At 60.1% G+C, this 14,521-nt stretch overlaps 1 protein-coding gene across 1 annotated transcript in view; it reads left to right on the top strand.

Moving 5' to 3' along the window:
- The window catches only part of CACNG3 (calcium voltage-gated channel auxiliary subunit gamma 3), a 32,581-nt gene extending 19,670 nt beyond the window's left edge, over positions 1–12,911 (top strand). The window contains exons 2-4 of the mRNA XM_064461325.1: positions 7,841–7,924; positions 9,987–10,127; positions 11,434–12,911. Of these exons, the coding sequence (XP_064317395.1) occupies positions 7,841–7,924; positions 9,987–10,127; positions 11,434–11,945 (737 nt within the window). The 3' untranslated portion in view covers positions 11,946–12,911. The remainder of the gene's footprint in view (positions 1–7,840; positions 7,925–9,986; positions 10,128–11,433) is intronic.
- The last annotated feature ends 1,610 nt before the right edge of the window (positions 12,912–14,521 follow it).

Genomic DNA, 14,521 nt, shown 5'->3' with positions numbered 1-14,521 from the left:
CTCCCTGCGCGGTGGCCGCTGCGTGATGGGGACCCCTCTGAAACCCCAGAGCTTTGCAAGCTCACACCGGGGACCTTATGCAAAGAGCCTCAGGATCCCTCACTCAGCATGAAGCTGGGAAAGGGAAGGAGTAAAGATGAATTTCTTTCCATCTCTCCAAGCATCTGGGAGGTGGGTGGGAGGTAAAAAAAGATGAGCCCTGAAGTTTTAATTCCTTGGAGATATTTAGGTATCTTGCTCTTGTTACTCAGGGAGTGCGGAGCCTGAGCATCTCCGAGGATGTGCCGCAGGCTCGTACCTCAGCACTTGCCAGCTAAGCTTGGACCTCTGTTTCTCCAAGGAATATTAATTTTCAGAGAACTTAAACCATAATGACCCCACCACTTCCTCCAAATGGATTTGGCGTGACGAGGTATCTTTAGGAAGGCCGTTACTGTAAACCACAACTTAGCAGATAACTCACTTGAATTTATCAGGAGGTGCAGAGAGCTGAGGGCTGAAATGTGACCTTGGCCCAGGATTCCTCTTCTCCTGGCTGAGCCAACCACCGTGAGGGGAGAGAGGAATTTTCTTCTCATTTAAGAACAGTGTTAGCTCATCTTCACCAGCCTGAGTCTTAGTTTGCACGCTGAGCGGTGACAACCAGAATAGTCCCTGGAAAACTGTTCCACTGGATGAAAAGTAATGAGATTTTAAAACCATAACTAGAGCTCTTTAGTCTTCTGGCTCTCTGGGTTAGGATCGATATTCTTAGCCGTATTTCCACTGTCAGGAGCCTCGTACTTCCCTCGCAACCCCTTCCCCGCCCCCCACAGCCCTCCCTGGGGAAAAAGGCTTTGAGAGGAAAAAGACCTGAGATCAAATCAATTAATTGCCTTTGCATTCTCCAATAAATGCAGTGCAGAGAGTGCGTACATCGAAATACAAATGAACTAAAGCAGCAGCGACAAAACCCTGCTGAAACGAAACGTTACCCTGTGTAAGGCAGCCCTTGTCTGGGGGAGAAGGGGGGACTCGCGGGAGGCAGGCGTTAGTCACGTTACTTAACGTGCAGCTCGAGGATGCTCTGATCTGGTGGGGATGAGAGGGATCGAAGAATCACGCGGAGCGCGGGATGAAAAACAGCCCTGCAGGAGGGGAAGGGATGCCTTGACAAAACCAGCAAGTACAAAAATGTGTTATATGAGTTCATCTCTTCCAAATTAAATCCGATGCTACCTAAAAGGCAGGGCTCGCTGCAGTGAGCCTGGAGCTATTGGGCAGGGACACCCTGCCGACACTGCACGGTCGATGGTCGCATTGCCACATGCTTACGCATGGAAAATGCCCTGGAAGATTTGCCAGCTGGAGAGGTTGTCAAATCCCTGCGGTGCCTGGGGAGGCTCGGGGTGCCCCCGGGCCGGCTGCTTGCCAGAGGGTGGTCCCTGGGTTAACGTGGGACCGTTAAATCGAGAGCTCGAACCGAAGCTGGCAGAGACTGGTGCAGAGCATGGAGGGATGCTGCTCTGCTGCCGGCCAAGGGCTTTGCGTTGGCTGCGAAGCAGAGCATGGTGCAGGTGGCTCGGGAGAGGTCACACCTAACCGGTGGCGCTGGCCCTGCCATGGCAGGGTGCCCCCAGCACCCCCCAAAGCAGGGGGGCCGGGGAGAGGCTTCCTCTGGGGCTCAGATCATTCCCTGAGCCGTGGCCCTGAGGTTCAAGCATCCAGTACTGGGGTCCGTTCTTGCAGCTGGGGAGAGGGACGTGGCTGTGAGGAGCAGCAATGCTCCATCATGACCCAACACGGAGATCAGGGCTGTTTGTCCCCCAGCTGGGCTCCTCCACATAGTTTGGAAGCGCCTGGGCTGCAGGAGGGGCCGGGAGCTGCTCGGTGCTCGCTGCACGATGTTTTTAATCCAGCCTGTTGAGGGAGCGCGGTGCTGTGCTGCGCAGCCGAGCGTTTGAAGGACACGCTCGTCCCGGCCCCGCGCTGCTGCGAGCGCCTCGTCCGCAGCGGGCACGGCTCATCCCCCAGCGCTCCCGCTTCCCGCCTGCTCGGTCAGGCTCGCCCGGGCGCGTACGCCGGCTGATGGTATTGCTCTGTGGCTGACTTATCGGATTTCAACATGCCCGGCAGCGGCGTTTTCCCACTGCTGGTGGGTCCGTGCTGCTCTGCCGCTGCCCCCAGAGCTCCCGCTCCTGGAGCTGGCGGCGGCCGTGGGAGAGCACCGAGGCGGCGGCGGCTTGTGCAGCTGCGGATGCTCCTCTGGGGAGTAGGGGAGGACAGTGAGGCGGGAAGGCCGTGTAACGTGGCAAAGGATTATCTTGCAGGCTTTGCATCTGGCACTTGTCCGGCTGCTCCAGACCGTGGTTTCTGTGGCTCCTTGCTGGTGCCTGTTTGTGCATCTGGGGTCCCCAGAGCACATGCTCGCCTGGGGAGGCTGAGCTCGCTGACAGCCGTGCGTGCTGGAGGTGCCCCGTGCGTTCTCGGGCAGGTCTTGTTCCTCGGTACAGAAAAAGGTGAAGGGAGAAGCTGTCCTGAGCTGGGGTGGGCGAGGGGAGGCAGTGCCAGCCGACCGGGGCTCCCTGACACAGCCCCGCTTTCGGTGAGGAGGCTCCGGAGCGGGGCTGCACGAGCTGCCGTGAGCAGAGCTAGCTGCCGCCAGGCTCTGGGCAGGGAAGCGCAGCAATGAGCTAAGTTGGCTAATCAGGATTCACACTAATAGGGAGAGAAAATTAGCCAGATCTACTACAGAGACAGCTGAGCGGGGAATGAATAACCACAGCAGCACGCTGCCTTTGCCGGCGCTCTCCCGGCCAGCGGATGAATTAAACCCAAGGTGGTGTGACTCATGCACGCAGCGCGGAGTCGCATCGCATGGGCATCACCTGGGGAAATTACTCGCGAGCAGGCTGGGACGTGCCAAAACCAGCAGCCCCCAGCAGCCCGGCGTGCGTCTCGCTGGTGGGAGCTCTCCCCTTCCTCGTGCGAAGGGAGAGGAGCCCCACCACCGGCACCAAAGGGAACGGTGGCTGCGGGGGGAGGCAGCGGGGCTCCAACCATCCCATCCCACCCATACAGCACGAGCTGTGCTGGGAGCCGTGCCCAGGTCAAGGGCTCGCAGCTGGATGCTGGCAAGGGGCATGGCGCTGCCCAGGCGAGGGGTTAGTGGGGCTGAGGCTGTGGGTGCCCGGAGCAAGTGGCTGAGCCTGTAGCCGAGCCAGGACCGTGTCCTGGTGAGTCCTGCGCTGGCCAGTCCCCCCAGCTGGTTTCTGCATGCAGCCAGCCCCGTATCTGGTGCCTGAGCTCGCAGCCATGGCCGCGGTCCTGGCAGGGGGTCGGAGGTGGCACAGAGCAGGCCATCGTCATCGCCTCTGCCTCGGGTCCCTGCTAAGGAAGCATGGGCAGGGGAAGGAGGCTCCAGAGGTTTAGGATTCAGAAAAAAAAGCTTCCTTTATATATTGTAATGTTGCCTTGACCAGGGCTCAGCTACCAAGCCAAGGGAGGAAAGGCTGGCGCTGCATCCCCCATTCCCCGGGGACAGGGATGCGGTGGCTCAGGATGCGCCGTGGGGCACAGTGTGTGCAGCCCGGCTGCTCGGGGGGGGTGACGAGCCCCCAGCCAGGGCCAGGAGCGGCCGCCCCATCCTTCCCTGGAGCCCTTTCCAGCTGCACCTCCCTGGGCTACGGCTCCACGTTCAGGGAGCGTTTTGGGGGTCACGGGGGCTTTTTGTGATTTAAGCCTTGTTGTGGTATTTGTTTGGAGGCTGGGAAGTTGTGTGTCAGGTGACTCAGCGGTCGCCATGGCAACGAGCATCGGTTAATGAACAGAGGGAGTAAAGGAGCCAAAATAAATGTCAGAGCATGAAATAGATGCAGTGGAGCCAGGCAGCGGGGCTGCCCCTCCTGCCCGCTCGCGTAGCAGGGCCGGAGGTGCTGCCCTGCCTGTCCCTGCTCAGCCTGGGTCTCCCTTTGCCTTGGGGGGGGCGCAGATTTTGCTAAACCACTTGCAAGGTGCAGGGTGAAGGGCCAGCGAGCGAGCGAGGAGCTTGGCGAGCCCCAGCTTTGCTGCCTCTGAACATGCAGCCCCCAGCCCTGCTGGGGCACGTGTGGGTCGTCCTCGTCCCCCCGGCACCGGGCAGCCGGAGCCGTGCTGCCTGCAGGGACAGCATGCCCTGCGCCTGCCGCAGTGTCAGAGCAATCCGTGAATGTTAGCGATGCCGCCGCGCGTTCCCACTCCTGCCAGGCGGCCGTGCCTGTCGGGGCTGCTCGGTGCTTCCCTCGCAGCAGGAGGGAGTTGGTGCTGGGTCCCGCAGCAGCAACGCTGAGCCAAGGCTCTGCCCCTGCCATGAGAAAGTCGCTTGATTTTTTAAAAACTTTATTTTTCTCCCCATCCCACCTCTGTTGCAAAGGAGGCGTTCGGGTGCGACAGGCAGGGCTGAGGGAAGCAGAGAGGTTACAGATGCTGGTGGGCAGCTGCAGTGCAGCTGCACAGGGTCCCGGCTGCAGTGGAGGGAGGGAGGGAGGGAGGGACGGACAGACAAGCGTCGCATCCCTGTGAGCCCCTGGCCCTGCCAGCCTGTGAGGTGCAGAGGTGTTGGCATCCGAACAGGGCATCCCCTGCACTTGCAGGTGCCTCCTGCTCCAAGACTTGCCCTCGTCCCTTGTGGTCGCAGATTTACCTTGGACACCGCGTATGCCAGAAGCAAGGCCCCTGGGAGTCCTGGCTTGTCCAGCCACTGCTCAGGGCAGGGGGGCACCGGCCCAGCCCAGTGCTGGGTTTTGGTGGGGGTCTCAGCGGCACAGGGAGCCTCCAAGAACTTCAGAAGATCGAGCCCAAGAAAATTAGTGTTCTCGTTTGCACGCTCTGCTGATGGCCTGACTCGGACTCTAAACTTCTTTCCCACGTGGCACCAAGGGAAAGCTCCCTCCCGCTAATCAGGTGATGAACGCTGGCCCCACGCCCCTGCTCGGGAGGGAGGTGTTCCTGCGCACCCCGGGAGTCGGTGCCTCTGGAGAAGCTCTTGCCAAGTCCTGCACGCTGCGCGGGCGTCCCTGGCTGACAGCAGCTTCGCAGCCGCTGACAGTCGGAGAGCGCAAATCCGTCCCAGCAGCAGCTCTGGGGTGCGTGGGGCAGAGCCCTGCTGGCACGTACGGGGAGAAGGTCGGAGAAGGTGGGTGGAAACCTGAAAGCTGAGAGGAGGAGGAGGAGGAGGAGGGCTGTGCTGTGCAGCTGCCATCCTCCCCGTGCCCGGTGCCTCCTCAGCCCCGTTTGTGGCACCTGTTCTCAGCCTCCCCTTCGCCCGCAGTTCCCAAAGCAACGGGAGCAGGCGGTTCTCCCTCAGATGCCGTGTCTCCCGCTTGGATGACAGCTTGCCACCTCCAGAGCTTCATCTCCAGGTTTTAACTGATGCCTGTCACGATGCTTGGCTCCCCCGAGCCCGTGGCCGGGGCAGAGACTGACAGCGTGCCGCTGTGCAGGACACCGTGCGCGTTGCCTTCTCTTGCCTTGAGCCCTGTCCCGTGGCGGCACGTCCTTTCTGGTCCCGTGGGTGGGCAAACGGAGCCAGCGTGGCCTGACCATGTCCTCCAGCACCGGTGTCATGAGGGGCTGCGGGAATTCCTCCCACCCCGCCCTGCCCCTTGCCGTTCCAGAGAAGTCACGCTCCGTGCCTCAGTTTCCCCATTTATAACACCAAGGCCAGCATCTGTCGGCACTGCAGAAGCAGCATCGTGCATACTCTTGCGTTAGCGTTCGCTGCTTGCTTTGGAGAAGACCAAAGCAAGGTGCTCCGTGAATCCTGCCGACAGAAGCGGCCGCCCCGGGCCCTGAGGAGCCGTGTTCCCATCCAGCACCGTGGCACGAGCCGAGCTCTGAGCTGCCCCCAGCAGATACCGAGTGCGGCACTTGGTGTCTTGGCGGGCTGCCACGGGGAGCAGGCTCGCAGCGTCCACAGGGGGTGACGGGCTGCATCCATCACAACAAATCCATAAGCGCAACTGGCCTTAGTCAGTATTTTTTTATTATTTTTTAATGCCTTTTATTTCTTTCTGCCTGTCCATCAGTAGCACACAGACCAGGCTGGCGGATGGATGAGCAGAAGAGGTAACAAGCCCGTTCCCAGCCAGTCCCTCCCCCAGGCTGTCCCACAAACAGGTTGGGATCATAAGGCTCTCCCACTCCGTGGACACGGCTGTGCTGCCCGGTTCTCGCCCCGCATCCACGTCTTGCAGCGTGTAACTGAGTCCCCAGTACAGCACCTGCCTGAGCCTGACTCGTCCTTGGCTTTTTCCTCTCGTGGCACAGTCGCACGGCTTTGGCACAGGAGAGAGCTCAGCCCGAAAGCGCAGCGAGGAGAAAGCCAAAGCAAACAGGCAGGCGTTTAAAGGCGAAATGCGTTTGTTTTGCTTCAGAGGCAGGAGGGAAAAAAGCCACAGAAAGAGCCTTTTTTTCCCCACATGCTAAGTGGGAGGCCAGCAGATGCCAAAGCATCTGCCTCCTTCCCCAGGCCTTCCAGGCGGTGTTGCCGGTGCCCGCCGCAGTGGGGCTGCGCTCGCCCCCACTCCCAAGTCGTGCTGTGGGGACCCACGAGCGGGGTGCGCAGAGCTCCCGGTGGGGCCGTGCTGCGGGGCGGGTGGCAATCCTGCCCGTGCCACGCTCAGCTGCGGTGCCCACCCTCGGCACTGGGTGCTGGTCCGCCGTCATGCGAGGGCGTGCGTGTGCGCTGCGGGGAATGGGTGAAAGGCTGGGAATGGGGTACGGGCGGGTCGCCTCGGTGACTCTCCGCCTCCTCGGGCCTGTGCCCCAGGCACAAAGCAGGGCTGAGAAGTGGCAGGGAAGGTTAAGCGGGCTAGAAACTTTTTGTAGGCATTTAAATGAACTAATCTGTACCTCCAAAAAAAAAAACCCTCACATCTCAGAAGCGAAGCTGTGGCCCAGATGTTCCTTTGGCAAACACGCTGAGGAGCCTCGTCTGTGCAGCAGCCTGTGCCCTGCGTTTGTAGGTCAGCAGGAAATCAAAGCTTTCATACAGCCGAGGCAGAGGAGCCAAACTGGGAGGACCAGGGTGGTCTCTTGGTGCTGTGGAGCCCCAGGGCTCTGCTCAAGCAGCCACTCTGACCCCAGTGCCATTGTCATGTCCCCCAGCAGGAATTTGATGTGAAAGCAGATGACCTCAACATCCCAGAACGAGCCCTGGGCTGCAGCCATGGAGCGCTTTCCCCAGTGCATCTGCATAAGGTGTTGCTCAGACCTGAAAGCTGGGAGGGTTTATGTACAGCTGCATCGATTCTCTGTCAAAACCGATGAGGGGTTTGCCTGGGTGGGTGCGTGCTGGGAGCCAGAAAGTTCCTGCCTTGCTTTGCCTCCCCTTCACTGGAGAAAACAGGGACCGGGTGAGCCTGGCCATGCCCACGGGTCCACGCAAGGAGCAGGGGAAGGTTTAGCTGCAGCCGGGCAGAGGCAGTGCCGTGCCGAGCACCGCTGAGCTGCCAGCAGGTCCTCACAGCACTGCCCAGCCGGAGAGGGGAGCGGGAGCTGCAGCGTGGAGAGGCTCTGCCCGGGGCTGCCGTGGGGCTGCCGGGGGAGTGGGGCAGCTCGGGCATCTCCTCCCAGCTTGGCAGCGATGATAACGGTGGGATGTAGTTTGAGGTATAAACGTGCAGCCCCATCAGAGGGGACCAGCACTGCTTGGAGGATGCAGGAGCAGCTGGGGACCAAACCATCCCGGGGTCCAAGGGCAGCGTTTGGGGTCACTGACGGCCCCAGCCCGAGCTGCGCTGTGCCAGCCTGGGAGCGCTGCCGGACGCGCTGCGCACCAGTGCAGAGGGGTTTGAAGGTTTCCTGGCTTGTGTCTCCCCAGGAACCTTCCGAGGAGTGTGCAAGAAAATCGACCACTTCCCTGAGGATGCAGATTACGAGCAAGACACGGCTGAGTATCTCCTCCGTGAGTCTGCTTTCCTGTGGTGTGGCAGAGCTGTGCGCGCTTCCTGGGGATCCCCTCGCCCCACGCTGCGCTGGGACCCCCCTCCGCACCCCCAGCACCTCGAGCTTCACCCAGCACGCCCCCTGCAATGGGCCCCAGGCTCCCCGCACAGCAGCGGTGACCCTCCAGGTTACCCGAGCACGGCCACGTCACGCCTCAGTAGCGGTGTTAATGGTGCATCTGTCTGGCGCTTGCTGTCCCCGCAGCCGGTCCCAGCAGCTGTACAAAGCCTGAGCTTGTTGGGGTGCAAGGATGGCTGGGGAACAGGACCCTGCATGTCCCTGGCGTGACACTGCAGGGGTGCCATGTTCGTGCCAGTCTCCCTGCTCCTCGAGTCTCTGCAGCCAGGCTGGATTTGCTGGGGCTCCCTGGGGGAGCGTGATGAGCGTCAGCCACACGCCCTGCCAGCAGCAGCCGAGTGCAGGGGGATGGAGTGAAAATAGAGCTGGCAGCTCTCCTGGGAAAAGAGGGGCCCTCCTGCCGCTGGGGGCCAGCCGAGCCTCCGGGCAGGGCCCGCAGGGTTTGTACGTGGGGGGGACACGATGCTGGGGTGAGGCCCCGTCCCCTGAGCGCTTTGCAAACACGTGCGCGAGCGAGCGCTGGGACACCGAGGCGCGGGGTGACGGACACCGGGCACAGGTGACGCACACCCTGACAGGCAAAGCAACACGGACACGCGCCGCCCGGCTCGTCGGCAAGCCCGCGTGAAGCCTGCACGGCAACAGGTTCGTCTGAACACCCAGATTTCCAGACAAGCGAGAACATACGGCAGCAGGAGCACGTGGCAGCCTCGGAGGCGTTGGCATCGCGGGGCTCTGAGGGGCTGGGGCTGGGAGGAAGCCCTGGGGGTGAAGTGGTCCCCAGCGCCCGGTGCTCAGCCCCCGTCCCCGGGCAGCGGCCCCTGCCTGACGCTGCTGCTGCTCGTCCAGGCGTTGCTCTGAGCTCCCCGTTTTGTGACTCTGCAGGGAGCCATCAGCTCTGCTCGCCCATCTAAGAGGGGAATGTGTTTAATGAAATTGGTTTGCAATTTTAGTAGATTAGCGTTCAAGTTCTTCTCCCACCCCCTCCCACATTTAAAACAAAAAGTCTCTTTTAAAGCCCCCAGAATGGCATTTTAATGGGGCTTCTCTGTATTTCTGTACTTTTAATAAAGGCCCTAATGGAGGGATGAGAGCCCAAACCAAGGCACAGTGTATTTTCAGTGCAGCAGGTAGTGATTTGGTGCATTAATTACTCTTTACTTTCATTTTGGAAGCTGAACTTCTGGCAGGCCATGTAGAAAGGGCCCTTCTTTGTGTAGCTCTTGGCCAGCGACTCCTGAGCATCCTGACTCCCTGCTGGAGCTAATCCCCTTGGGGATGGAGCCCAGTGCCAGGGGCACAGCATCACACGCGGTGGGCTCGGGGTCTTGGGCTTTGTGTTCATTTTGATAATGTTCCTCCCCTACGTCAGCCAACATCTTTTCTGTTGAACTTTAGGTGTGTTAGTTGTTAAATCCTTGACTTTCAAAGCAGTTTGGGGACCCAAGGGACAGGTTCCTGACCCCTGTGGTTGGCAGCACTGTTCCTCGCCAGCCTGGTGAGATCTGGGGGGGTTTCTGCAATCCCTAGGCTCCAGAGTCACATCCGTAGCCTAAACCCGTGGGTGGTGTGTTTGGTAATGGGAAGGTAGATTGCTAGTGCTGACTGTGACACAAGACTGGAAGAAATAATTCCTTGAAATAGCCTCGGAGGAAACAGAAATTCAGGGTTTAAACTATTTTTGTGATGAGAGGCCTGAATCACAGGGTTTGCAGAGCTGATGCTGGGCTCCAGAGCAAGCTCGGAGCGGAGCAGCTCGGGGACAAGCAGGGGTTGCACAGGGGGCACCGGTGCTGGGTCTCCCCGCCATCCCTTGTGGCAGCAACCCAGCGTGGCATTGCAACTATCCCGTCTGGGTGCTGGTGTGGGTGCGGGAGATGCTGGCAGCCCCCGCTGCAGGAGCGATGCCGGGACCTGACCCTGCCCCTCTGCCTGTCCCACAGGTGCAGTGAGAGCATCCAGCATCTTCCCCATCCTTAGCGTGGGTCTGCTGTTCTTCGGGGGCTTGTGCGTGGCGGCCAGCGAGTTCTACAAGAGCAAACACAACGTCATCCTCAGCGCCGGCATCTTCTTCGTCTCTGCAGGTAGGAGCTGCGCTGCGGGGTCAGAGCGGGGTGGCTCTCCCGGTGTGGGAGGGCACGGGGGAGACGGAGGCAGGCTGTGGGTCCTCCCAGGCTGTCACCACAGCGGAGTTCTGGGGTGCGTGAACTGTCCCATCCTTGGGGAAAAATCCTCATGGCAGGGAAAAAACAGCAGAGGTTTCTGGCAGGCGGTCACCGTGCTAGACCATGCTTTAAGCATTCACCCTGCTCCGCCCGAGCAGTCTGTGCGGGCTCCCGCGGCACAGCCATCCCGCTGGGGGAGCACCTGGCCCCGGGGCCGGTTTTGGGGGGGCTCTGCCCTCCATCATCGCCGAGCAGCGGGATGTAGGGCCAGGCAAGGGCAGGCGCTGTGCCAGCAGCACCAGGGACCGGGCAGCGGGCAGAGGGGCTGCCGCAGTCCCACGAGGAAAACCGCTCTTGAGAGGCCAGAGCTCCTTCTGGATTACTCATTTCTCTGTGCGCTGTTCCCCAACGCTTCCACTGATTATCGTATGACAATGTCTTTGTCTCAAGGAACTGCTCTATTTTGTGTTTTTCTTCTCCCCACAAAAAGACAAATTACTCTCCCTCCTTCGGCTGGCAGGAGCTGCTGATGCAGATGAGAAAACAACAGAAAGAACATAATCGATTCATTAAGTAAATCCAGGAATACATCAGCCGCTCCCCAGCCCTGCGGCACAGCCCCGCGGCACTGCTGGCAGTGCAAAAACTGCCCAGAGCCCAAATAAAGCCTCTGGCCTCCATCAGAAATGAAAAAAAACCAGAGCCATTCCCGCTCCCCTGCGCTCCCAGGCCACAGCAAGCAGGGTTCGTGCCGGAGCCCGTCCGTGCACCGTGGCTTGGCTCTGCTCCGGCCACAGCTCCGGCACCGGCTGGGCTCCTGCAGCCCATTGCTTGGTGAGCAGTTCTGCAAAGCAAAACCAGCTCTTGAAACATCCCTTTTCTAAACAAAACCGTGGTTGTGCCTCCTGCTCCTTCAGTATACAAAAACATATATTAATTACTGGCTGCGCGTGAATACAGATGCGTACCGGGGGCAGCAGCAGAGGGCTGTGAGGGGTTTTGGCCCTGGCGTGCTGCAGGTGGGTTGGTGCCCCGTGGGGATGTGGCTGTGGCCCCCGGCACCCTCCCCGCCTGCCAGGCACCCCATGGGTCCTGGTGGGCAGGAGAAGGGCCAGACTCCTCCAGCCTGTGTCCCTCCGCTGCCGGGAGGGGATCAGGGTGCTGCAGTCCCCCGTCCCTCTCCTGCCGCTCAAGCAGGCACCTCTCCCTCTCGTCCTCCCCAAAGGTCTCAGCAACATCATCGGGATTATAGTCTACATCTCGGCCAACGCGGGGGACCCAGGGCAGAGCGACTCCAAGAAGAGCTACTCCTACGGCTGGTCCTTCTACTTCGGAGCCCTGTCCTTCATCATCGCCGAGATGGTGGGGGTGATCGCCGTACACATGTACATCGAGAAGCACCGCCAGATCCGCGCCAAGTCCCACTCGGAGCTGCTGAAGAAGTCGGCCTTCACCCGCCTCCCGCCCTACAGGTACCGCTTCCGCCGGCGGTCCAGCTCCCGCTCCACCGAGCCCCGGTCCCGGGACATGTCGCCCGTCAGCAAGGTGTTCAGCACCATCCCCTCCACCGACATCTCCATGTTCACCCTCTCCAGGGATCCCTCCAAGGTCACCATGGGGACGCTGCTCAACTCGGAGCGGGACCACGGTTTTTTACAGGTCCATAACTCCATCCCCAAAGAGTTCAAGGAGTCTTTGCACAACAACCCGGCCAACAGACGAACCACGCCGGTCTGAGGCGGGCAGGGGCGTTTTGTCAGGCTGCATGACATCATCCTCGTGACGGTGTAACCTGTGAAATCCTGTTTTTAAGGACTAACCCAGATGGCTCCCCGTGCCCCTACCACGGGGCTGGTTTTTCACTCCCGATATGCCACCGGCCAGGCCACTGTGCCCAGGGTGGGACCGGGACCCCTGCGGCCCGCCCTGCCCGGCGGGGAGGGGACGGGGGCTGTGCTGTGACCCTGGCCGTGGTGGCCCTGCAGACTGAGCGGGGGGGCTCCCATCACCACCCGGGACAGTGGCTTCCCGAGGTCTCCATCGTTAATGTTGCTCATAACCGCAGTGTTACCTTAGCTGTATGTCCCATGGAAATGCTGGCGATAGCCCTGTCTGTGAGAATCCTTAATCCGGTAGTTACATTTAAGCGAAATTGCCTGGAAGTCTGGAGTTTGAGGCACTGAGACGGTGCCGTAGCGAGTGCTCGTGTTACGAAACCCCTTTCCCTGTCGTGGTGGATGGAGTGCTTGGGCTGGGTTTCTCTATGGCGTTTCGTGCATGCATTAAATAGCTTGGAATTCAATTTTGTCATGTCAGGTTGGAAGAAACATCTTTTGCAATTTTCTGTGGTCTTGAAAGGGCTTCTTTCTTTCCTTCTTTCTTTCCTTTTTTTCTTCCTTTGGTGCATTCAGGCCATGAAGGGACTCAGGAGCTGAATTCCTCCAATGACTGGTAGCAATTAGCCAGCGTTTAACTAACCTCTAACATTGCAAGAAAACGAATGAATTCCCTAAAATTAATCCACACAGTCACAAATCACTGTCTGGGCACAACCAAGGAGGCAACACTTGACCTGGCGGTACTGAAGGAGAAGCTGGGTTGATGGCTGGGCCGCCGGCCGCGGGCTGCGTGCGGATGGTGTATGATTCTATAATGGCTGGGAGATCGATAAGAAAAAACAACAATAAAAGCGTCCAGTTTGGCAAGCAAGTTACTTGGCTGAGTAGGTCGCGCTGACCCTGCTGCAGGCAGCTGGAAAACCGCGTGCCGCGTCTCACGGGTGTTTCACGGCAGTGCCGACCTCTCCCGCGGCTGCGTGGGGTGCCTGGGCTCGGGGCTCCCTGGCTGCAAGGGGTCTGGGGGAGCAGCGCCCTGCAGCCCCTGCCCCGCTCTGCTGCCCTTTGCGGTGCTGCCCTGGTTTGCGGGGGGGGGGCTCGGCCGGGCAGCGGCAGCTGGCAGGGTGCAGGGTCCTTGGGGTGCAGGGTGCACGGGATGCGGGGTGCACGGGGTGCTGCGGGGTGGGCGTGAGGTGCCTGTGCAGCCCCCTGAGCCTGGGCACCGGCAGGGCGAGCCGCTCAGAAAGCCATCTCCCCCAAAAGCTGCTGCGGTGGGGTGACACCCTCTCCCCAGGGGCAGCTGGGGCACCCCGGGGCAGTTGGGGCGAGACCCCTCTCCCAGGGAAATGCCAGGTTCAGAGCCAGCTGTGAGACCTCCTTGGGGAGCTCCTCTCCCAGCTGGGCTTGCTCTGGGCGTTTGCCTGCTGGGTGTCAGCGTGCGCCCGTCCCCTCCGAGCTGCTTGGCGGGACGCGGCGGGACAGCCAGGGGACGGCGCGGGCTGGCAGCGGGGAGCCCACTTCGCTCTTCAAATGCCAAAGCGTATGTGTGCGGCCGGAGGTTTGGCTTTCAACACCGAGCCGCCTTCTCTCGCCGGAGCAGAGCTCATCTGAACAGAGGCGGTTTCAAAGCAGCTGGTTTTACAATTTGGTGTGTCACTTAATTGAAATCTTATTTAACCTTCTGACAAAAGTGATGGATTCTCACGGAGTCCCTGGGGGGGGGCTCATTAGGCAGCCGCAGGTAATCTGGGGCCAGCAGAGCAATCATTTACTCTCTGCAGAAGGGAAACATCTGGTGCCTGGAGTGCCTTTCTTTGAACAGCCTTGCCCTGGGTCTCCTGCCCAAAGCTGGAGCGTGGCCAGTTGCGGGGCATGTCCCGACCCTTCCCGGGAATAACGGGCAGGTCGCTGCGGGAAACCCGGCGTGGGAGCTCTGCCGGAGCCAAATCCCTCCCGGAGCCCCTCAAACAGCCCCAGCAGGTCCCGGCTGCGCGGGGCTGCAGACTGTGTGCAGGTTCTTCATCTCCGTTACGGTTTATGTCCTACTACTGCAAAGGGGGGTTGTGGGAGCAGACCGATTCAGATGCTAATTAGGCCTCTTAATTGCCATAGTTGCTGACTGCATGTATTAAAAACAGTTGAGGAAGTGTAGAGTTCTGATCTTAGGGGGAAATATTTGAAAACAATGTAGTGAAAGGACTGGCAGTGTAAAATATGGAATAAGCTGCATTTTAACTCAGCTGGTGTGGGGCTGCCGGTCTCGCCAGGGCTCCTGCCCAGCTCCCTCTCGCAGCCACTTCCACCAGGGGCTCGCCCTGCAAAAACAGCGCTGAGCAAATGCGGGGTTTGCTTTAATATAGTAACGCACCCCGGAGCTCTGCCTGTCCTTGACAAAGATCTGAAATGAAATCCCTACCGATCATTACTCTGGCTGTCTTGCGAGGGAGGTGGGGGTGCTCAGCGGAGCCCCCTGGCCCT

This window comes from Phalacrocorax carbo, chromosome 10 (assembly GCF_963921805.1).
Source record: "Phalacrocorax carbo chromosome 10, bPhaCar2.1, whole genome shotgun sequence".
NCBI lineage: Eukaryota > Metazoa > Chordata > Aves > Suliformes > Phalacrocoracidae > Phalacrocorax > Phalacrocorax carbo.
The sequence above is the reverse complement of the archived record's forward strand: the minus strand, read 5'-3'. Positions and strand labels throughout refer to the sequence as shown.